At 52.1% G+C, this 24,906-nt stretch overlaps 1 protein-coding gene and 1 long non-coding RNA gene across 16 annotated transcripts in view; both read left to right on the top strand.

Moving 5' to 3' along the window:
- LOC115189542 (probable JmjC domain-containing histone demethylation protein 2C) overlaps nucleotides 1-24,906 on the top strand; it is a 191,190-nt gene that overhangs the window by 91,236 nt on the left and 75,048 nt on the right. For all 15 annotated transcript variants that reach the window (XM_029748158.1, XM_029748159.1, XM_029748154.1 and 12 more), the window contains one exon: nucleotides 20,713-20,818. In XM_029748158.1, coding sequence (XP_029604018.1) covers nucleotides 20,713-20,818 — 106 coding nt within the window. The remainder of the gene's footprint in view (nucleotides 1-20,712; nucleotides 20,819-24,906) is intronic.
- LOC115189560 (uncharacterized) lies at nucleotides 4,697-6,476 on the top strand. The gene is made up of 2 exons (XR_003876948.1): nucleotides 4,697-5,267; nucleotides 5,340-6,476. It is a non-coding gene; the product is annotated as an uncharacterized LOC115189560 (long non-coding RNA).

Raw genomic sequence — 24,906 nt, 5'->3', positions numbered from 1 at the left:
GGGTTGTTGTGAGGGGCTGGGGGTTGTTGTGAGGGGCTGGGGGTTGTTGAGAGGGGCTGGGGGTTGTTGAGAGGGGCTGGGGGTTGTTGAGAGGGGCTGGGGGTTGTTGGTGAGGGGCTGGGGGTTGTTGGTGAGGGGCTGGGGGTTGTTGTGAGGGGCTGGGGGTTGTTGTGAGGGGCTGGGGGTTGTTGTGAGGGGCTGGGGGTTGTTGTGAGGGGTTGTTGTGAGGGGTTGGGGGTTGTTGTTGGTGAGGGGCTGGGGGTTGTTGAGAGGGGCTGGGGGTTGTTGTTGTGTGGGGTTGTTGTGAGGGGCTGGGGGTTGTTGTGAGGGGCTGGGGGTTGTTGGTGAGGGGCTGGGGGTTGTTGGTGAGGGGCTGGGGGTTGTTGTTGTGAGGGGTTGGGGGTTGTTGTTGTGAGGGGTTGGGGGTTGCTGATGGTGAGGGGCTGGGGGTTGCTGATGGTGAGGGGCTGGGGGTTGTTGTTGGTGAGGGGCTGGGGGTTGTTGTTGGTGAGGGGCTGGGGGTTGCTGATGGTGAGGGGCTGGGGGTTGCTGATGGTGAGGGGCTGGCTGTTGCTGATGGTGAGGGGCTGGGGGTTGCTGATGGTGAGGGGCTGGGGGTTGTTGTTGTGAGGGGTTGGGGGTTGTTGTTGGTGAGGGGCTGGGGGTTGTTGTGAGGGGTTGCGGGTTGTTGGTGAGGGGCTGGGGGTTGTTGAGAGGGGCTGGGGGTTGTTGTGAGGGGTTGTTGTGAGGGGCTGGGGGTTGGTGGTGAGGGGCTGGGGTTGGTGGTGAGGGGCTGGGGGTTGTTGAGAGGGGCTGGGGGTTGTTGTGAGGGGCTGGGGGTTGTTGTGAGGGGCTGGGGTTGGTGGTGAGGGGCTGGGTGTTGTTGGTGAGGGGCTGGGGGTTGTTGTGAGGGACTGGGGGTTGTTGTGACGGACTGGGGGTTGTTGGTGAGGGGTTGTTGTGAGGGGCTGGGGTTGTTGGTGAGGGGCTGGGGGTTGTTGGTGAGGGGCTGGGGGTTGTTGGTGAGGGGCTGGGGGTTGTTGGTGAGGGGCTGGGGGTTGTTGGTGAGGGGCTGGGGGTTGTTGGTGAGGGTCTGGGAGTTGTTGTGAGGGATTGGGGGTTGTTGTGAGGAGATGGGGGTTGTGAGGAGATGGGGTTGTTGTGAGGGGCTGGGGGTTGTTGGTGAGGGCATGGGGGTTGTTGTGAGGAGATGGGGGTTGTGAGGAGATGGGGTTGTTGTGAGGGGCTGGGGGTTGTTGGTGAGGGCATGGGGGTTGTTGTGAGGGGCTGGGGGTTGTTGTGAGGGGCTGGGGGTTGTTGGTGAGGGGCTGGGGGTTGTTGTTGTGAGGGGTTGGGGGTTGTTGTTGTGAGGGGTTGGGGGTTGCTGATGGTGAGGGGCTGGGGGTTGCTGATGGTGAGGGGCTGGGGGTTGTTGTTGGTGAGGGGCTGGGGGTTGCTGATGGTGAGGGGCTGGGGGTTGCTGATGGTGAGGGGCTGGCTGTTGCTGATGGTGAGGGGCTGGGGGTTGCTGATGGTGAGGGGCTGGGGGTTGTTGTTGTGAGGGGTTGGGGGTTGTTGTTGGTGAGGGGCTGGGGGTTGTTGTGAGGGGTTGCGGGTTGTTGGTGAGGGGCTGGGGGTTGTTGAGAGGGGCTGGGGGTTGTTGTGAGGGGCTGGGGGTTGGTGGTGAGGGGCTGGGGTTGGTGGTGAGGGGCTGGGGGTTGTTGAGAGGGGCTGGGGGTTGTTGTGAGGGGCTGGGGGTTGTTGTGAGGGGCTGGGGTTGGTGGTGAGGGGCTGGGGTTGGTGGTGAGGGGCTGGGTGTTGTTGGTGAGGGGCTGGGGGTTGTTGTGAGGGACTGGGGGTTGTTGTGAGGGACTGGGGGTTGTTGGTGAGGGGTTGTTGTGAGGGGCTGGGGTTGTTTGTGAGGGGCTGGGGGTTGTTGGTGAGGGGCTGGGGGTTGTTGGTGAGGGGCTGGGGGTTGTTGGTGAGGGTCTGGGAGTTGTTGTGAGGGATTGGGGGTTGTTGTGAGGAGATGGGGGTTGTGAGGAGATGGGGTTGTTGTGAGGGGCTGGGGGTTGTTGGTGAGGGCATGGGGGTTGTTGTGAGGAGATGGGGGTTGTGAGGAGATGGGGTTGTTGTGAGGGGCTGGGGGTTGTTGGTGAGGGCATGGGGGTTGTTGTGAGGGGCTGGGGGTTGTTGTGAGGGGCTGGGGGGTTGTTGGTGAGGGGTTGTTGTGAGGGGCTGGGGTTGTTTGTGAGGGGCTGGGGTTGTTTGTGAGGGGCTGGGGGTTGTTGGTGAGGGGCTGGGGGTTGTTGGTGAGGGGCTGGGGGTTGTTGGTGAGGGGCTGGGGGTTGTTGGTGAGGGTCTGGGAGTTGTTGTGAGGGATTGGGGGTTGTTGTGAGGAGATGGGGGTTGTGAGGAGATGGGGTTGTTGTGAGGGGCTGGGGGTTGTTGGTGAGGGCATGGGGGTTGTTGTGAGGAGATGGGGGTTGTGAGGAGATGGGGTTGTTGTGAGGGGCTGGGGGTTGTTGGTGAGGGCATGGGGGTTGTTGTGAGGGGCTGGGGGTTGTTGTGAGGGGCTGGGGGTTGTTGTGAGGGGCTGGGGGTTGTTGTGAGGGGCTGGGGGTTGTTGTGAGGAGATGGGGGTTGTGCGGAGATGGGGTTGTTGTGAGGGGCTGGGGGTTGTTGGTGAGGGCATGGGGGTTGTTGTGAGGGGATGGGGGTTGTTGATGGTGAGGGGCTGGGGGTTGTTGATGGTGAGGGGCTGGGGGTTGTGGTGAGGGGCTGGGGGTTGTGGTGAGGGGCTGGGGGTTGTGGTGAGGGGCTGGGGGTTGTGGTGAGGGGCTGGGGGTTGTTGGTGAGGGGCTGGGTGTTGTTGGTGAGGGGTTGTTGTGAGGGGCTGGGGGTTGTTGGTGAGGGGCTGGGGGTTGTTGGTGAGGGGCTGGGGGTTGGTGGTGAGGGGCTGGAGGTTGTTGTGAGGGGCTGGGGGTTGTTGTGAGGGGCTGGGGGTTGTTGTGAGGGGCTGGGGGTTGTTGAGAGGGGCTGGGGGTTGTTGAGAGGGGCTGGGGGTTGTTGAGAGGGGCTGGGGGTTGTTGTGAGGGGCTGGGGGTTGTTGTGAGGGGCTGGGGGTTGTTGTGAGGGGTTGTTGTGAGGGGTTGGGGGTTGTTGTTGGTGAGGGGCTAGGGGTTGTTGGTGAGGGGCTGGGGGTTGTTGGTGAGGGGCTGGGGGTTGTTGGTGAGGGGCTGGGGGTTGTTGAGAGGTGCTGGGGGTTGTTGTGAGGGGTTGTTGTGAGGGGCTGGGGGTTGTTGTGAGGGGCTGGGGTTGGTGGTGAGGGGCTGGGGGTTGTTGGTGAGGGGCTGGGGGTTGTTGTTGTGAGGGGCTGGGGGTTGTTGTTGTGAGGGGCTGGGGGTTGTTGTTGTGAGGGGTTGGGGGTTGTTGTTGGTGAGGGGCTGGGGGTTGCTGATGGTGAGGGGCTGGGGGTTGCTGATGGTGAGGGGCTGGGGGTTGCTGATGGTGAGGGGCTGGGGGTTGTTGTTGGTGAGGGGCTGGGGGTTGCTGATGGTGAGGGGCTGGGGGTTGCTGATGGTGAGGGGCTGGGGGTTGCTGATGGTGAGGGGTTGGGGGTTGTTGTTGTGAGGGGTTGGGGGTTGTTGTTGGTGAGGGGCTGGGGGTTGTTGTGAGGGGTTGCGGGTTGTTGGTGAGGGGCTGGGGGTTGTTGATGGTGAGGGGTTGTCGTGAGGGGCTGGGGGTTGTTGTGAGGGGTTGTTGTGAGGGGCTGGGGTTGATGATGAGGGGCTGGGGGTTGATGTGAGGGGCTGGGGGTTGTTGGTGAGGGGCTGGGGGTTGTTTGTGGAGGGCCGGGGGTTGATGTGAGGGGCTGGGGGTTGTTGGTGAGGGGCTGGGGGTTGATGTGAGGGGCTGGGGGTTGTTGGTGAGGGGCTGGGGGTTGTTGGTGAGGGGCTGGGGGTTGATGTGAGGGGCTGGGGGTTGTTGGTGAGGGGCTGGGGGTTGTTGGTGAGGGGCTGGGGGTTGTTGGTGAGGGGTTGGGGGTTGTTGTGAAGGGCTGGGGGTTGTTGTGAGGGGTTGGGGGTTGTGCTGCTGTGTGAGTAATTTCATAGATGAGAACACATTATAGTGACTCATATATCCTGAATGCAGAGCAGAGGACAGTTGGCTGCTTCCTTCTGTGTGGTGTTGATGCTGAGGCTCTTCAGTGGGTAGATGGATACTACGGTCAAACAGCTTCTGTCTACTGCAGGGTCATGTCAGATATGTCTCTCGGAGGACTCGGTCCGTGTCTCTCGGAGGACAAGGTCCGGGACTCGGTCCGTGTCTCTCAGAGGACTCGGTCCGTCTCTCGGAGGACTCGGTCCGCGTCTCTCGGAGGACTCGGTCCGCGTCTCTCGGAGGACTCGGTCCGCGTCTCTCGGAGGACTCGGTCCGCGCGTCTCTCGGAGGACTCGGCCCGCGCGTCTCTCGGAGGACTCGGCCCGCGTCTCTCGGAGGACTCGGCCCGCGTCTCTCGGAGGACTCGGCCCGCGTCTCTCGGAGGACTCGGTCCGTGTGTCTCTCGGAGGACAAGGTCCGGGACTCGGTCCGTGTCTCTCGGAGGACAAGGTCCGGGACTCGGTCTGCGTCTCGGAGGACTCGGCCCGCGTCTCTCGGAGGACTCGGCCCGCGTCTCTCGGAGGACTCGGTCCGCGTCTGGAGGACTATGTGATGCCACAGTAGAATCACTCACGGTGACAGAGCAGTGACTAGTGAGGAACTCATTGCCTCTGATCAGTCATGTAAGTCACCACAGTCTCACTAACATCCTGCTCTGAATGGTTGCTAGTGAAAGTCAGTCTGGTAGAGATTCCACTGTTTTTCCAGGAGGATATGTGGAGGTCTGTAGGGCGGTGTGGAGGAGAACAGGAGGAAGGGGGGAGCAGCAATCTGTTTGGTATAAAGGACAATGAAGTCACTGTTTGTAGAGCCAGCCAGCCAGGCAGCCAGCCAGCCAGGCAGCCAGCCAGCCAGCCAGCAAGCTGAGGATTGTGGTGTAGTGTGCTGTAGAGAGAAGAACTGACAGGAGGAATAGGAGAAGGACAAGGTGAAAGAAGAGAAGAAGAGGCAGGACTGTGACCAGCAGCAGTAAGACAGATCTTTACACTACTAGAGAGAAAGCAAGACGGGATACTACAGCCTGCTACTCGTCTGACTTTGGACTGTGGCCGGGTGACTGTAGCAGGGTAGCGAGGTGACTGTAGCAGGGTGACTGTAGCAGGGTGACTGTGGCCGGGTGACTGTAGCAGGGTAGCGAGGTGACTGTAGCAGGGTGACTGTAGCAGGGTAGCGAGGTGACTGTAGCAGGGTGACTGTAGCAGGGTGACTGTAGCAGGGTAGCGAGGTGACTGTAGCAGGGGAGCGAGGTGACTAGCAGGGTGACTGTTGCGGGGTGACTGTAGCAGGGGAGCGAGGTGACTGTAGCAGGGTAGCGAGGTGACTGTAGCAGGGTGACTGTAGCAGGGGAGCGAGGTGACTGTAGCAGGGTGACTGCAGCAGGGTAGCGAGGTGACTGTAGCAGGGTGACTGCAGCAGGGTAGCGACGTGACTGTAGCAGGGTGACTGTAGCAGGGGAGCGAGGTGACTGTAGCAGGGTGACTGCAGCAGGGTAGCAGGGTGACTGTAGCAGGGTAGCAGGGTGACTGTAGCAGGGGAGCGAGGTGACTGTAGCAGGGTGACTGTAGCAGGGGAGCGAGGTGACTAGCAGGGTGACTGCAGCAGGGTAGCAACGTGACTGTAGCAGGGTGACTGTAGCAGGGGAGCGAGGTCACTGTAGCAGGGTGACTGTAGCAGGGGAGCAGGGTGACTGGAGCAGGGTGACTGGAGCAGGGTGACTGGAGCAGGGTGACTGGAGCAGGGTGACTGGAGCAGGGTGACAGGAGCAGGGTGACTAGCAGCAGGGTGACTAGCAGCAGGGGAGCGAGGTGACTAGCAGGGTGACTGTAGCAGGGTGACTGTAGCAGGGTGACTGTAGCAGGGTGACTGTAGCAGGGTGGGGGTAGGACCTGCAGCTGTGGGCTCTGCTACACAACAGTCTCCCTCAGTGATCCACACAGAGCTGCCAGCGTTCCTCTGTTCTGTAGCACCAACACAGCTTGGTCTTTCCCCTGAAGGAAGGCAGGGCAGCACAGCCCTCCCTGTCTCACACGCTGGTGTTCAGATGGGTCTCTGTCCTTCGCTCTGGGTAGGATCATGTTACTGTAGCAACACACACACACACACACACCATGGCCGTTCAACATTACATTTAGCCAGGAACATAAGGTCATGCAGAGCACAGAACATCACAGGAGCAACCAGCAGCCTTGTATCATATTACCGTAGCAACGCCACCACACTGTAGCCTTGTATCATATTACCGTAGCAACGCCACCACACTGTAGCCTTGTATCATATTACCGTAGCAACGCCACCACACTGTAGCCTTCTACCATATTACCGTGGCAACGCCACCACACTGTAGCCTTGTATCATATTACCGTAGCAACGCATCATATTACCGTAGCAACGCCACCACACTGTAGCCTTCTACCATATTACCGTAGCAACGCCACCACACTGTAGCCTTGTATCATATTACCGTAGAAACGCCACCACACTGTAGCCTTCTACCATATTACCGTAGCAACGCCACCACACTGTAGCCTTCTACCATATTACCGTAGCAACGCCACCACACTGTAGCCTTCTACCATATTACCGTAGCAACGCCACCACACTGTAGTCTTCTACCATATTACCGTAGCAACGCCACCACACTGTAGCCTTCTACCATATTACCGTAGCAACGCCACCACACTGTAGCCTTCTACCATATTACCGTAGCAACACCACCCCCCCACCCCTATTTCTGTGTAACACTTGGCAGCCATATTTATTACATCGCCCCGGCAACAAGACATTTTCACACGCCACTCATACGGGGTTGCCATAGTAACGGACCCTTACATTTACATTTTAGTCATTTACCAGATGCTCTTTTCCAGAGCGACTTACAGTAGTGAATGCATACATTTCATATTTTTATTTATTTATTTTTTCCTGTACTGGTCCCCCATGGGAATCGAAACCACAACCCTGGCGTTGCAAACACCATGCTCTACCAACTGAGCTACAGGGAAGGCAGGGACCCTGTTGCTAAACTGGGAGTATAAGTCTGTGCAGCACCTCCTCCTCCTAGACACCACCTCCTCCTAACCTCCTCCTCCTCCTAGACACCTCCTCCTCCTAGAAACCTCCTCCTCCTAGACACCTCCTCCTCCTAGACACCACCTCCTCCTCCTAGACACCTCCTCCTCCTAGACACCACCTCCTCCTAACCTCCTCCTCCTAACCTCCTCCTCCTAGACACCTCCTCCTCCTAGACACCTCCTCCTCCTAGACACCTCCTCCTCTTAACCATCTCCTCCTCCTATCCTCCTCCTCCTAACCACCTCCTCCTAACCACCACCTCCTCCTAACCACCTCCTCCTCCTAACCTCCTCCTCCTCCTAACCACCTCCTCCTAACCACCTCCTCCTCCTAGACACCACCTCCTCCTAGACACCTCCTCCTCCTAGACACCTCCTCCTCCTAGACACCTCCTCCTAACCACCTCCTCCTCACCTCCTCCTCCTAGACACCTCCTACTCCTAGACACCTCCTCCTCTTAACCACCTCCTCTTCCTAGACACCTCCTCTTCCTAGACACCTCCTCTTCCTAACCACCTCCTCTTCCTAACCACCTCCTCCTCCTAACCACCTCCTCCTCCTAGACACCTCCTCCTCCTATCCTCCTCCTCCTTAACACCACCTCCTCCTTACCACCTCCTCCTAACCTCCTCCTCCTCCTAACCCTCCTCCTCCTAACCACCTCCTCCTAACCACCTCCTCCTCCTAGACACCTCCTCCTCCTAGACACCTCCTCCTAACCACCTCCTCCTCCCTCCTCCTAGACACCTCCTCCTCCTAGACACCTCCTCCTCCTAGACACCTCCTCCTCCTAGACACCTCCTCCTCTTAACCATCTCCTCCTCCTATCCTCCTCCTCCTAACCACCTCCTCCTAACCACCACCTCCTCCTAACCACCACCTCCTCCTTACCACCTCCTCCTTACCACCTCCTCCTAACCTCCTCCTCCTCCTAACCACCTCCTCCTCCTAGACACCACCTCCTCCTAGACACCTCCTCCTCCTAGACACCTCCTCCTAACCACCTCCTCCTCACCTCCTCCTAGACACCTCCTCCTCCTAGACACCTCCTCCTCCTAGACACCTCCTACTCCTAGACACCTCCTCCTCTTAACCACCTCCTCCTCCTACACACCTCCTCCTCCTAGACACCTCCTAGACACCTCCTCACCTCATTACCTCTCTTATCCTACCTCATTTGCACATGTTGTTTATAGATTTTTCTACTGTATTATTGACTGTATGTTTTGTTTTACTCCATGTGTAACTCTGTGTTGTTGTTTGTGTCAAACTGCTTTGCTTTATCTTGGGGTAAATTGGTCATCAAAAGGAAAGAAGGACCAAGGCAACTTCATATAATTATACCAGGAGACCAAGGCATCTTCATATAATTATACCAGGAGACCAAGGCATCTTCATATAATTATACCAGGAGACCAAGGCATCTTCATATCATTATACCAGGAGACCAAGGCATCTTCATATAATTATACCAGGAGACCAAGGCATCTTCATATAATTATACCAGGAGTCCAAGGCATCTTCATATAATTATACCAGGAGACCAAGACATCTTCATATAATTATACCAGGAGACCAAGGCATCTTCATATAATTATACCAGGAGACCAAGGCATCTTCATATCATTATACCAGGAGACCAAGGCATCTTCATATCATTATACCAGGAGACCAAGGCATCTTCATATCATTATACCAGGAGACCAAGGCATCTTCATATCATTATACCAGGAGACCAAGGCATCTTCATATCATTATACCAGGAGACCAAGGCATCTTCATATAATTATACCAGGAGACCAAGGCATCTTCATATCATTATACCAGGAGACCAAGGCATCTTCATATCATTATACCAGGAGACCAAGGCATCTTCATATCATTATACCAGGAGACCAAGACATCTTCATATCATTATACCAGGAGACCAAGGCATCTTCATATAATTATACCAGGAGAGCCTTGGTCCTCCTTTGTTTTAATCAGTTACTTGGCGACATTATATATTTAATATAGTTTTGTGTAAATAGGATCACTTTTGTTTTATGTTTATGAAATTCATTAAGTAGGATGGTCCTCCCCTTCCTCCTCTGAGGAGCCTCCACTGATGGACATCGAGTCCTTGTTGTCCAGCGAGACACCATGCTGCTCTTATCCAGCTAGACACCATGCTGCTCTTATCCAGCTAGACACCATGCTGCTCTTATCTAGCTAGACACCATGTTTCTCTGTTCTATTGCTGCTCTTATCCAGCTAGACACCATGCTGCTCTTATCCAGCTGGACACCATGTTTCTCTGTTCTATTGCTGCTCTTATCCAGCTAGACACCATGTTTCTCTGTTCTATTGCTGCTCTTATCCAGCTAGACACCATGCTGCTCTTATCCAGCTGGACACCATGTTTCTCTGTTCTATTGCTGCTCTTATCCAGCTAGACACCATGTTTCTCTGTTCTATTGCTGCTCTTATCCAGCTAGACACCATGCTGCTCTTATCCAGCTAGACACCATGCTGCTCTTATCCAGCTAGACACCATGTTTCTCAGGTCTCTGGTAATGGGACAGGTTGTACTGGGGGAGCTCTGGTAATGGGACAGGTTTACTGGGGGAGCTCTGGTAATGGGACAGGTTAACTGGGGGAGCTCTGGTAATGGGACAGGTTGTACTGGGGGAGCTCTGGTAATGAGACAGGTCTCTGGTAATGGGACATGTTGTACTGGGGGTGCTCTGGTAATGGGACAGGTTGTACTGGGGCAGCTCTGTTAATGGGACAGGTTGTACTGGGCGAGCTCTGGTAATGGGACAGGTTACACTGGGGGAGCTCTGGTAATGGGACAGGTTGTACTGGGGGAGCTCTGGTAATGAGACAGGTCTCTGGTAATGGGACATGTTGTACTGGGGGTGCTCTGGTAATGGGACATGTTGTACTTGGGGTGCTCTGGTAATGGGACAGGTTGTACTGGGGGTGCTCTGGTAATGGGACAGGTTGTACTGGGGCAGCTCTGGTAATGGGACAGGTTGTACTGGGGCAGCTCTGGTAATGGGACAGGTTGTACTGGGGGAGCTCTGGTAATGGGACAGGTTGTACTGGGGCAGCTCTGGTAATGGGACAGGTTGTACTGGGGCAGCTCTGGTAATGGGACAGGTTGTACTGGGGGAGCTCTGGTAATGGGACAGGTTGTACTTGGGGAGCTCTGGTAATGGGACAGGTTGTACTGGGGGAGCTCTGGTAATGGGACAGGTTGTACTGGGGGAGCTCTGGTAATGTAATTACGTGTTGTGCCTAAGTTTAAACATGTATGCACACAAAGAAATTTATGAGCATAATGAAAAATATTTAAGGTAATACGGCTGGAATCATACTGGTGCTCCTAAATACAAAGTCCAGGTTTCACATCAAAATATTTTGGTGCATATGCACTGGTAATGTGGGAGTAATGTAGATGCATATGCACTGGTAATGTGGGAGTAATGTAGATGCATATGCACTGGTAATGTAGAGTCCTGGTCCCGGTCCCGCTGTAGAGGCCCGGTCCCGCTGTAGAGGCCCGGTCCCGGTCCCGCTGTAGAGGCCCGGTCCCGGTCCCGCTGTAGAGGCCCGGTCCCGGTTCCGCTGTAGAGGCCCGGTCCCGGTCCCGCTGTAGAGGCCCGGTCCCAGTCCCGCTGTAGAGGCCCGGTCCCGCTGTAGAGGCCCGGTCCCGGTCCCGCTGTAGAGGCCCGGTCCCGCTGTCGAGGCCCGGTCCCGCTGTCGAGGCCCGGTTCCGGTCCCGCTGTAGAGGCCCGGTTCCGGTTCCGCTGTAGAGGCCCGGTTCCGGTTCCGCTGTAGAGGACCGGTCCCGGTTCCGCTGTAGAGGACCGGTTCCGCTGTAGAGGCCCGTATAGGCCCGGTCCCGGTCCCGCTGTATAGGCCTGGTCCGGTCCCGCTGTATAGGCCCGGTCCCGCTATAGAGGCTTGGTCCCGGTCCCGCTGTATAGGCCTGGTCTGGTCCCGGTCCCGCTGTATAGGCCTGGTCCCAGTTTTAAGATGTTGAGATGCCTCTGAATATATAGCACTGCAGCAACATCAATCAGACAGGAGAGGGAGGAAGGGGAGGCTGGAGGTGAAATAAAAGGCATCGCCTCACTTCCTCTCCTCGCCTGGTGGGTGATGAAGTCTCCTCCCTCACCTTGACTCGTGCAGCCAGAGAGGGTGGGGGCCCTGCTCCTCATCGCCCTCTACAAGGCAGACTGGAGAGTGGTTCAGGACAGCAGGGGGCCCTGCTCCTCATTGCCCTGCTCCTCATTGCCCTCTACAAGGCAGACTGGAGAGCGGTTCAGGACAGCAGGGGGCCCTGCTCCTCATTGCCCTCTACAAGGCAGACTGGAGAGCGGTTCAGGACAGCAGGGGCCCTGCTCCTCATTGCCCTCTACAAGGCAGACTGGAGAGCGGTTCAGGACAGCAGGGGGCCCTGCTCCTCATTGCCCTCTACAAAGCAGACTGGAGAGCGGTTCAGGACAGCAGGGGGCCCTGCTCCTCATTGCCCTCTACAAGGCAGACTGGAGAGCGGTTCAGGACAGCAGGGGGCCCTGCTCCTCATTGCCCTCTACAAGGCAGACTGGAGACTGGTTCAGGACAGCAGGGGGCCCTGCTCCTCGTTGCCCTCTACAAGGCAGACTGGAGACTGGTTCAGGACAGCAGGGGGCCCTGCTCCTCATCGCCCTCTACAAGGCAGACTGGAGAGCGGTTCAGGAGACCTCACAGCAGCTGTGTGTGAGATCAGGGGCCACTGCGGTGGAATACTAATAACAGGACTCGGTCATGTGGAACCTCTCAGTAATGGGACTGGGCCGTCACAGACACACACCAGTGAGCAGCCCATTCATTGTTAATGAACACAGTTAATATGTCTGGCGTTAGTCTGTCTGAGCTGCTGTCCCACTGAGTCCTGCTAGTGTTCTGTCTGAGCTGCTGTCCCACTGAGTCCTGCTAGTGTTCTGTCTGAGCTGCTGTCCCACTGAGTCCTGCTAGTGTTCTGTCTGAGCTGCTGTCCCACTGAGTCCTGCTAGTGTTCTGTCTGAGCTGCTGTCCCGCTGAGTCCTGCTAGTGTTCTGTCTGAGCTGCTGTCCCACTGAGTCCTGCTAGTGTTCTGTCTGAGCTGCTGTCCCGCTGAGTCCTGCTAGTGTTCTGTCTGAGCTGCTGTCCCGCTGAGTCCTGCTAGTGTTCTGTCTGAGCTGCTGTCCCACTGAGTCCTGCTAGTGTTCTGTCTGAGCTGCTGTCCCACTGAGTCCTGCTAGTGTTCTGTCTGAGCTGCTGTCCCGCTGAGTCCTGCTAGTGTTCTGTCTGAGCTGCTGTCCCACTGAGTCCTGCTAGTGTTCTGTCTGAGCTGCTGTCCCACTGAGTCCTGCTAGTGTTCTGTCTGAGCTGCTGTCCCACTGAGTCCTGCTAGTGTTCTGTCTGAGCTGCTGTCCCACTGAGTCCTGCTAGTGTTCTGTCTGAGCTGCTGTCCCTAGGGCCCTATTCCCTATATAGAGCACTACATTTGACTAGGGCCTATAGGGAATGGGGTGCCATTTGGGACTCTCTGTTACACCACTCCTCTCCGAGTCACACTGGATCTGCCTGGTTTTAGTCACTGGATCTGCCTGGTTTTAGTCACACTGGATCTGCCTGGTTTTAGTCACTGGATCTGCCTGGTTTTAGTCACACTGGCTCTGCCTGGTTTTAGTCACGCTGGATCTACCTGGTTTTAGTCACACTGGATCTACCTGGTTTTAGTCACTGGAACTGCCTGGTTTTAGTCACACTGGATCTGCCTGGTTTTAGTCACACTGGATCTGCCTGGTTTTAGTCACACTGGATCTACCTGGGTTTAGTCACACTGGATCTGCCTGGTTTTAGTCACACTGGATCTGCCTGGTTTTAGTCACACTGGATCTGCCTGGTTTTAGTCACACTGGATCTGCCTGGTTTTAGTTTTAGTCACACTGGATCTGCCTGGTTTTAGTCACACTGGGTCTGCCTGGTTTTAGTTTTAGTCACACTGGATCTGCCTGGTTTTAGTCACACTGTGTCTACCTGGTTTTAGTTTTAGTCACACTGGATCTGCCTGGTTTTAGTTACACTGTGTCTACCTGGTTTTAGTTTTAGTCACACTGTGTCTACCTGGTTTTAGTTTTAGTCACACTGGATCTGCCTGGTTTTAGTCACACTGTGTCTACCTGGTTTTAGTTTTAGTCACACTGGATCTGCCTGGTTTTAGTTTTAGTCACACTGGATCTGCCTGGTTTTAGTCACACTGGATCTACCTGGTTTTAGTCACACTGGATCTTCCTGGTTTTAGTCACACTGGGTCTGCCTGGTTTTAGTCACACTGGGTCTGCCTGGTTTTAGTCACTGGGTCTGCCTGGTTTTAGTCACACTGGATCTGCCTGGTTTTAGTCACACTGGGTCTGCCTGGTTTTAGTCACACTGGAACTGCCTGGTTTTAGTCACACTGGGTCTGCCTGGTTTAAGTCACACTGGATCTGCCTGGTTTTAGTCACACTGGGTCTGCCTGGTTTTAGTCACACTGGATCTGCCTGGTTTTAGTCACACTGGATCTGCCTGGTTTTAGTCACACTGGATCTTCCTGGTTTTAGTCACACTGGATCTGCCTGGTTTTAGTCACACTGGAACTGCCTGGTTTTAGTCACACTGGGTCTGCCTGGTTTTAGTCACACTGGAACTGCCTGGTTTTAGTCACTGGGTCTGCCTGGTTTTGAATGAAAATGAAAATGTTTCGACAGAATTCAACATGACGTTCTGCAAAACAAGCCCTCCGTTTAATCAATCACCAGTATCCTAGTCTCCTCCCTCTCTCCTCACCAGGATCCTAGTCTCCTCCCTCTCTCCTCACCAGGATCCTAGTCTCCTCCCTCTCTCCTCACCAGGATCCTAGTCTCCTCCCTCTCCTCACCAGGATCCTAGTCTCCTCCCTCTCTCCTCACCAGGATCCTAGTCTCCTCCCTCTCTCCTCACCAGGATCCTAGCCTCCTCCCTCTCTCCTCACCAGTATCCTAGTCTCCTCCCTCTCTCCTCACCAGTATCCTAGTCTCCTCACCTGTATCCTAGTCTCCTCCCTCTCTCCTCACCGGTATCCTAGTCTCCTCCCTCTCTCCTCACCGGTATCCTAGTCTCCTCCCTCTCTCCTCACCAGTATCCTAGTCTCCTCACCTGTATCCTAGTCTCCTCCCTCTCTCCTCACCGGTATCCTAGTCTCCTCCCTCTCTCCTCACCAGTATCCTAGTCTCCTCCCTCTCTCCTCACCAGTATCCTAGTCTCCTCACCTGTATCCTAGTCTCCTCCCTCTCTCCTCACCTGTATCCTAGTCTCCTCCCTTTCTCCTCACCAGTATCCTAGTCTCCTCCCTGTCTCCTCACCAGTATCCTAGTCTCCTCCCTCTCTCCTCAGGTATAGGCTGGTAGACTGTCTGTCTAATGGATGGGTGTATAGGTCAGGTATAGGCTGGTAGACTGTCTAATGGATGGGTGTATAGGTCAGGTATAGGCTGGTAGACTGTCTAATGGATGGGTGTGTAGGTCAGGTATAGGCTGGTAGACTGTCTGTCTAATGGATGGGTGTATAGGTCAGGTATAAGCTGGTAGACTATCTAATGGATGGGTGTATAGGTCAGGTATAGGCTGGCAGACTGTCTGTCTAATGGATGGGTGTATAGGTCAGGTATAGGCTGGTAGACTGACTGTCTAATGGATGGGTGTATAGGTCAGGTATAGGCTGGTAGACTGTCTGTCTAATGGATGGGTGTATAGGTCAGGTATAGGCTGGTAGACTGTCTGTCTAATGGATGGGTGTATAGGTCAGGTATAGGCTGGTAGACTGTCTAATGGATGGGTGTATAGGTCAGGTATAGGCTGGTAGACTGACTGTCTAATGGATGGGTGTATAGGTCAGGTATAGGCTGGTAGACTGTCTGTCTAATGGATGGGTGTATAGGTCAGGTATAGGCTGGTAGACTGTCTAATGGATGGGTGTATAGGTCAGGTATATGCTGGTAGACTGTCTAATGGATGGGTGTATAGGTCAGGTATAGGCTGGTAGACTGTCTAATGGATGGGTGTATAGGTCAGGTATATGCTGGTAGACTGTCTAATGGATGGGTGTATAGGTCAGGTATAGGCTGGTAGACTCTGTCTAATGGATGGGTGTATAGGTCAGGTATAGGCTGGTAGACTGTCTATTGGATGGGTGTGTCGTGTCTTTGGCTATGCCGGATTAAGTGATATGACATGCTAACTTATAAAATTCTTTCTCTGTAATTAATATTATCTGATTAAGCTAATCATGTAAATGTAATTAACTAGAAAGTTGGGGCACCACAGAAGAACGTTTATAGAGCTGTTATCTTCCGAATAAACTCTTAAAATACTTAGTAATATTTTACATCGATAGCAGTCAATATTAACCCTTATCTTATTTTCAGTCTCATAATGAAATTTGTAAATTATTGGTTATCTTCACGAACCCTGGCTAACAAGTTGAATCAGCAATACAAAATTGGGTTTAATTATTTATTTACTAAATACCTAACTAATCACACAGAATTACAAATACACAGAATACAATTGATGTCATACAGAAAACGTCCTGGTGGACGGAGCCTGTATCATGGCTGGTTACACAAAGGAAGGGGGTTGGGCTTGAATGAAAGGGCGGGAAGATTTAGGAACAAAGAAACAGCAGCTATGCTATCGTAAATACATTATCTTATGCATTCTAAATTACCGCCCATTTGGAAAAGGAAAATGCAATAAATATTTACTCTGAGCTGCGCTTCGGTAGATTGGTCGTAGATGCTGGCCGGGTTGGCCAACAGATCTTCCTGTAGTGTGGAAGAATGTCAATGGTGGTGGTATCTTCGTCTGGTTGTTAGACTGGACCCGTCGTCCGTCCTTTCCTAGCCCACGTTAGCAGCGCTAACTCAACGGCTAGGAAGTATCACTTCTGTAGTGAATAAGCTCAAAGTTCATACCAGTTCATACCATAGCTCACGCCGAGGTTGGCTTAGTTCTGTCCTTGATATGTGCCTGTCCTTCTAACGTAGAGGCTGCAGACCTCACATACTGGAACCGTGAATGTCTTTTCGTCAAAGACTTATATAGTGGAGAGGGGGAAAGGAGGTGTTTCATCGTTTATAACCCCATGTCTCTTCACAGGGTTGGCCACTGATCGGGCAGGGCCCTTTCCTTATGAAAACCCAATTCTCTCATTTGGAAGCTAAAATTACATTTAATCTCCTAACAAACAATTTCAATATCAAACATTTCAATTGCATAACAATTCCATGTGACTCTGATAACTAGAGGGTGTATACTTTCTCAGGTACAGTTTATGTCGTCCTGTCATCAATCATAATGTCTCAGATAACAATGAACTGACATACATACTCATTACGTTATCAAGCATATTTCCAACTGGTTTTATTACCAAAATATGGTTCCTTTTCCCCATTTGTTTGATGTTCCCAGACTCTCTATATTTAACACAGGCTATTCCAGTCCTTCAGTAGGGTCAGAGAGAGAGGGGAAGGGAGAAGGTATTTATGGGGGGGTCATAAACCTTACCCACAGGCCAACGTCATGACAGGTGTATAGGTCAGGTATAGGCTGGTAGACTGTCTGTCTAATGGATGGGTGTATAGGTCAGGTATAGGCTGGTAGACTGTCTAATGGATGGGTGTATAGGTCAGGTATAGGCTGGTAGACTGTCTAATGGATGGGTGTATAGGTCAGGTATAGGCTGGTAGACTGTCTAATGGATGGGTGTATAGGTCAGGTATAGGCTGGTAGACTGTCTAATGGATGGGTGTATAGGTCAGGTATAGGCTGGTAGACTGTCTGTCTAATGGATGGGTGTATAGGTCAGGTATAAGCTGGTAGACTGACTGTCTAATGGATGGGTGTATAGGTCAGGTTTTGGCTGGTAGACTGTCTAAAGGATGGGTGTATAGGCTGGTAGACTGTCTGTCTAATGGATGGGTGTGTAGGTCAGGTATAGGCTGGTAGACTGTCTGTCTAATGGATGGGTGTATAGGTCAGGTATAGGCTGGTAGACTGTCTGTCTAATGGATGGGTGTATAGGTCAGGTATAGGCTGGTAGACTGTCTAACGGATGGATGGGTGTATAGGTCAGGTATAGGCTGGTAGACTGTCTGTCTAATGGATGGGTGTATAGGTCAGGTATAGGCTGGTAGACTCTGTCTAATGGATGGGTGTATAGGTCAGGTATAGGCTGGTAGACTCTGTCTAATGGATGGGTGTATAGGTCAGGTATAGGCTGGTAGACTCTGTCTAATGGATGGGTGTATAGGTCAGGTATAGGCTGGTAGACTCTGTCTAATGGATGGGTGTATAGGTCAGGTATAGGCTGGTAGACTCTGTCTAATGGATGGATGTGAATGAAGGATGGGACGTCATATGATAGGACTGTACTTTAAATCCACACTGTTGTCCACAGAGAGAGACACACACACACACACACACACACACACACACACACACACAGAGAGAGACTCACACACACCCTCTCTCCCCCCTGCCTTCCTGTGTCAGTAGTAGAACGGGATTGGAAGAGGAAGCCTTGTTTTTCTGGGTCAGAGTTGTATCTGGAAGTATTTTAAATTCCATAACGCAGCAACACCCATATGTACATGCTTTCCACTGGAGCAACTAGAAGATCCTCCAACACACAGAGGGAGAGAGAGAGAAGGGGAGGGGAGGAGGGCCAGAGAGGAAGACCGAGAGAGAAGGGGAGGGGAGGAGGGCCAGAGAGGAAGACCGAGAGAGATTTTAGAGCATGGGTGGAGTAGACATTGGTGCTGGAAAACCTTGGTAGAGCATGGGTGGAGTAGACATTGGTGCTGGAAAACCTTGGTAGAGCATGGGTGGAGTAGACATTGGTGCTGGATAACCTTGGTAGAGCATGGGTGGAGTAGACATTGGTGCTGTGAAACCTTGGTAGAGCATGGGTGGAGTAGACATTGGTGCTGTGAAACCTTGGTAGAGCATGGGTGGAGTAGACATTGGTGCTGGAAAACCTTGGTAGAGCATGGGTGGAGTAGACATTGGTGCTGGAAAACCTTGGTAGAGCATGGGTGGAGTAGACATTGGTGCTGGATAACCTTGGTAGAGCATGGGTGGAGTAGACATTGGTGCTGGATAACCTTGGTAGAGCATGGGTGGAGTAGACATTGGTGCTGGATAACCTTGGTAGAGCATGGGTGGAGTAGACATTGGTGCTGGAAAACCTTGGTAGAGCATGGGTGGAGTAGACATTGGTGCTGGAAAACCTTGGTAGAGCATGGGTGGAGTAGGCATTGGTGCTGGATAACCTTGGTAGAGCATGGGTGGAGTAGACATTGGTGCTGGAAAACCTTAGTAGAGCATGGGTGGAGTGGACATTGGTGCTGTTAAACCTTGGTAGAGCATGGGTGGAGTAGACATTGGTGCTGTAAAACCTTGGTAGAGCATGGGTGGAGTAGACATTGGTGCTGTGAAACCTTGGTAGAGCATGGGTGGAGTAGACATTGGTGCTGGAAAACCTTGGTAGAGCATGGGTGGAGTAGACATTGGTGCTGGAAACCTTGGTAGAGCATGGGTGGAGTAGACATTGGTGCTGGAAACCTTGGTAGAGCATGGGTGGAGTGGACATTGGTGCTGTTAAACCTTGGTAGAGCATGGGTGGAGTAGACATTGGTGCTGTAAAACCTTGGTAGAGCATGGGTGGAGTAGACATTGGTGCTGTGAAACCTTGGTAGAGCATGGGTGGAGTAGACATTGGTGCTGGAAAACCTTGGTAGAGCATGGGTGGAGTAGACATTGGTGCTGGAAACCTTGGTAGAGCATGGGTGGAGTAGACATTGGTGCTGGAAACCTTGGTAGAGCATGGGTGGAGTGGACATTGGTGCTGGAAAACCTTGGTAGAGCATGGGTGGAGTGGACATTGTTAAACCTTGGTAGAGCATGGGTGGAGTAGACATTGGTGCTGGAAAACCTTAGTAGAGCATGGGTGGAGTAGACATTGGTGCTGGATAACCTTGGTAGAGCATGGGTGGAGTAGACATTGGTGCTGGAAAACCTTGGTAGAGCATGGGTGGAGTAGGCATTGGTGCTGGATAACCTTGGTAGAGCATGGGTGGAGTAGACATTGGTGCTGTAAAACCTTGGTAGAGCATGGGTGGAGTAGACATTGGTGCTGTGAAACCTTGGTAGAGCATGGGTGGAGTGGACATTGGTGCTGGATAACCTTGGTAGAGCATGGGTGGAGTGGACATTGGTGCTGGAAAACCTTGGTAGAGCATGGGTGGAGTAGACATTGGTGCTGGATAACCTTGGTAGAGCATGGGTGGAGTGGACATTGTTAAACCTTGGTAGAGCATGGGTGGAGTGGACATTGTTAAACCTTGGTAGAGCATGGGTGGAGTAGACATTGGTGCTGGATAACCTTGGTAGAGCATGGGTGGAGTAGACATTGGTGCTGGATAACATTGGTAGAGCATGGGTGGAGTAGACATTGGTGCTGGATAACCTTGGTAGAGCATGGGTGGAGTGGACATTGGTGCTGGATAACCTTGGTAGAGCATGGGTGGAGTAGACATTGGTGCTGGATAACCTTGGTAGAGCATGGGTGGAGTGGACATTGGTGCTGGATAACCTTGGTAGAGCATGGGTGGAGTAGACATTGGTGCTGGATAACCTTGGTAGAGCATGGTGGAGTAGACATTGGTGCTGGATAACCTTGGTAGAGCATGGGTGGAGTAGACATTGGTGCTGGATAACCTTGGTAGAGCATGGGTGGAGTGGACATTGGTGCTGTATAACCTTGGTAGAGCATGGGTGGAGTGGACATTGGTGCTGGATAACCTTGGTAGAGCATGGGTGGAGTAGACATTGGTGCTGGATAACCTTGGTAGAGCATGGGTGGAGTAGACATTGGTGCTGGATAACCTTGGTAGAGCATGGGTGGAGTAGACATTGGTGCTGGATAACCTTGGTAGAGCATGGGTGGAGTAGACATTGGTGCTGGATAACCTTGGTAGAGCATGGGTGGAGTAGACATTGGTGCTGGATAACCTTGGTAGAGCATGGGTGGAGTAGACATTGGTGCTGGATAACCTTGGTAGAGCATGGTGAGTACATTGGTGCTGGATAACCTGGTAGAGCATGGGTGGAGTAGACATTGGTGCTGGATAACCTTGGTAGAGCATGGGTGAAAGGAAAGTAGACATCGTGTTGCTTATGAATTTCCTTTCATTTTCTGCTTCAGACCAGTGCCGACTTCTCACTTCAAAAATGGTTTCTTGTTTTTAATTGTAGTAAATATGGTTGTAATGTATCGTCTGGTATAATAAACAGCTTCTATCTCCAGTAGTAATGTACTGAAAGGTCTTCAGTATGTATATAATATGATTGTAACGTGTCCCCTTCCTCCGTCTGTCTGCAGGATGAAGTGGACAGTCTGAGTCCTGTTCTCAGGGACAACCCTGAGCTGCATGAAGAGGTCAGGTTCTGGCTCAAAGATCAAAAGGTTCAGGAAATATTTCTGCAAGGTAAGAAACACCCTATATAGAGCACTACTGTTGACCAGAGCCCTATTCCCTATATAGAGCACTACTGTTGACCAGAGCCCTATTCCCTATATAGAGCACTACTGTTGACCAGAGCCCTATTCCCTATATAGAGCACTACTGTTGACCAGAGCCCTATTCCCTATATAGAGCACTACTGTTGACCAGAGCCCTATTCCCTATATAGAACACTACTGTTGACCAGAGCCCTATTCCCTATATAGAGCGCTACTGTTGACCAGAGCTCTATATAGAGCACTACTGTTGACCAGAGCCCTATTCCCTATATAGAGCACTACTGTTGACCAGAGCTCTATATAGAGCACTACTGTTGACCAGAGCCCTATATAGAGCACTACTGTTGACCAGAGCCCTATTCCCTATATAGAACACTACTGTTGACCAGAGCCCTATTCCCTATGTAGAACACTACTGTTGACCAGAGCCCTATATAGAGCACTACTGTTGACCAGAGCCCTATTCCCTATATAGAGCACTACTGTTGACCAGAGCCCTATTCCCTATATAGAACACTACTGTTAACCAGAGCCCTATTCCCTATATAGAGCACTACTGTTGACCAGAGTCCTATTCCCTATATAGAGCACTACTGTTGACCAGAGCCCTATTCCCTATATAGAGCACTACTGTTGACCAGAGCCCTATTCCCTATATAGAGCACTACTGTTGACCAGAGCCCTATTCCCTATATAGAGCACTACTGTTGACCAGAGCCCTATTCCCTATATAGAGCACTACTGTTGACCAGAGCCCTATTCCCTATATAGAGCACTACTGTTGACCAGAGCCCTATTCCCTATATAGAGCACGACTGTTGACCAGAGCCCTATTCCCTATATAGAGCACTACTGTTGACCAGAGCTCTATATAGAGCACTACTATTGACCAGAGCCCTATATAGAGCACTACTGTTGACCAGAGCCCTATATAGAGCACTACTGTTGACCAGGGCCCTATTCCCTATATAGAGCACTACTGTTGACCAGAGCCCTATATAGAGCACTACTGTTGACCAGAGCCCTATTCCCTATATAGAACACTACTGTTGACCAGAGCCCTATTCCCTATGTAGAACACTACTGTTGACCAGAGCCCTATATAGAGCACTACTGTTGACCAGAGCCCTATTCCCTATATAGAGCACTACTGTTGACCAGAGCCCTATATAGAGCACTACTGTTGACCAGAGCCCTATATAGAGCACTACTGTTGACCAGAGCCCTATTCCCTTTATAGAGCACTACTGTTGACCAGAGCCCTATTCCCTATATAGAGCACTACTGTTGACCAGAGCCCTATTCCCTATATAGAACACTACTGTTGACCAGAGCCCTATTCCCTATATAGAGCACTACTGTTGACCAGAGCCCTATTCCCTATATAGAGCACTACTGTTGCCCAGAGCCCTATTCCCTATATAGAGCACTACTGTTGACCAGGGCCCTATTCCCTATATAGAGCACTACTGTTGACCAGGGCCCTATTCCCTATATAGAGCACTACTGTTGACCAGAGCCCTATTCCCTATATATAACACTACTGTTGACCAGAGCCCTATTCCCTATATAGAGCACTACTGTTGACCAGAGCCCTATTCCCTATATAGAGCACTACTGTTGACCAGAGCCCTATTCCCTATATAGAGCACTACTGTTGACCAGAGCCCTATTCCCTATATAGAGCACTACTGTTGACCAGAGCCCTATTCCCTATATAGAACACTACTGTTGACCAGAGCCCTATTCCCTATATAGAACACTACTGTTGACCAGAGCCCTATTCCCTATATAGAGCACTACTGTTGACCAGAGCCCTATTCCCTATATAGAGCACTACTGTTGACCAGAGCCCTATTCCCTATATAGAGCACTACTGTTGACCAGAGCCCTATTCCCTATATAGAGCACTACTGTTGACCAGAGCCCTATTCCCTATATAGAGCACTACTGTTGACCAGAGCCCTATTCCCTATATAGAGCACTACTGTTGACCAGAGCCCTATTCCCTATATAGAGCACTACTGTTGACCAGAGCCCTATTCCCTATATAGAGCACTACTGTTGACCAGAGCCCTATTCCCTATATAGAGCACTACTGTTGACCAGAGCCCTATTCCCTATATAGAACACTACTGTTAACCAGAGCCCTATTCCCTATATAGAGCACTACTGTTGACCAGAGCCCTATTCCCTATATAGAGCACTACTGTTGACCAGAGCCCTATTCCCTATATAGAGCACTACTGTTGACCAGAGCCCTATTCCCTATATAGAGCACTACTGTTGACCAGAGCCCTATTCCCTATATAGAGCACTACTGTTGACCAGAGCCCTATTCCCTATATAGAGCACTACTGTTGACCAGAGCCCTATTCCCTATATAGAGCACTACTGTTGACCAGAGCCCTATTCCCTATATAGAGCACTACTGTTGACCAGAGCCCTATTCCCTATATAGAGCACTACTGTTGACCAGAGCCCTATTCCCTATATAGAGCACTACTGTTGACCAGAGCCCTATTCCCTATATAGAGCACTACTGTTGACCAGGGCCCTATTCCCTATATAGAGCACTACTGCTGGTACTGACGTCAGACCAGACTGTCTGTTAGTCAGTGTGCTTTGAGGAAGACCAGACTGTCTGTTAGTCAGTGTGCTGTGAGGACCAGACTGTCTGTTAGTCAGTGTGCTGTGAGGACCAGACTGTCTGTTAGTCAGTGTGCTGTGAGGAGGACCAGACTGTCTGTTAGTTAGTGTGCTGTGAGGAGGACCAGACTGTCTGTTAGTCAGTGTGCTGTGAGGACCAGACTGTCTGTTAGTCAGTGTGCTGTGAGGACCAGACTGTCTGTTAGTCAGTGTGCTGTGAGGAGGACCAGACTGTCTATTAGTCAGTGTGCTGTGAGGACCAGACTGTCTGTTAGTCAGTGTGCTGTGAGGAGGACCAGACTGTCTGTTAGTCAGTGTGCTGTGAGGACCAGACTGTCTGTTAGTCAGTGTGCTGTGAGGAGGACCAGACTGTCTGTTAGTCAGTGTGTTGTGAGGAGGACCAGACTGTCTGTTAGTCAGTGTGCTGTGAGGAGGACCAGACTGTCTGTTAGTCAGTGTGCTGTGAGGAGGACCAGACTGTCTGTTAGTCAGTGTGCTGTGAGGAGGACCAGACTGTCTGTTAGTCAGTGTGTTGTGAGGAGGACCAGACTGTCTGTTAGTCAGTGTGCTGTGAGGAGGACCAGACTGTCTGTTAGTTAGTGTGCTGTGAGGAGGACCAGACTGTCTGTTAGTCAGTGTGCTGTGAGGAGGACCAGACTGTCTGTTAGTCAGTGTGCTGTGAGGACCAGACTGTCTGTTAGTCAGTGTGCTGTGAGGACCAGACTGTCTGTTAGTCAGTGTGTTGTGAGGAGGACCAGACTGTTTGTTAGTCAGTGTGCTGTGAGGAGGACCAGACTGTCTGTTAGTCAGTGTGTTGTGAGGACCAGACTGTCTGTTAGTCAGTGTGTTGTGAGGACCAGACTGTCTGTTAGTCAGTGTGTTGTGAGGACCAGGCTGTCTGTTAGTCAGTGTGTTGTGTTGAGGACCAGACTGTCTGTTAGTCAGTGTGCTGTGAGGAGGACCAGACTGTCTGTTAGTCAGTGTGTTGTGAGGACCAGACTGTCTGTTAGTCAGTGTGCTGTGAGGACCAGACTGTCTGTTAGTCAGTGTGTTGTGAGGAGGACCAGACTGTCTGCCTGACAGCTGAAGAACCTCTGGTCCTAGTCATTCAGGACTGACGTCAGACTTGGAGCTGATGCTTGTCAACATCATCCACATTGTAATGACTGTAATGGATTTGACCTAATGAGACGTAGTGTTTAATTAGAGCAGCATGGACCTCATGGACCTCTCTTTTGTAATGGACTCCCTAGTCCAGCAACCAGATGAGGTGATCGGTCTTGTCTGTAGACTCTGGCCAAGGTGCATGGACCTCATGGACCTCTCTGTGGTCGAAATGGACAGAGAGACAGTTGAAGCGTTTAAGACAGGTCTCTGATATTGATTGTGTATTGCGTGTTTGGA

The sequence above is a fragment of the Salmo trutta genome, unplaced genomic scaffold (assembly GCF_901001165.1).
Source record: "Salmo trutta unplaced genomic scaffold, fSalTru1.1, whole genome shotgun sequence".
Classification (NCBI taxonomy): Eukaryota; Metazoa; Chordata; class Actinopteri; order Salmoniformes; family Salmonidae; genus Salmo; species Salmo trutta.
This window is presented reverse-complemented; position numbering and strand designations above follow the sequence as displayed.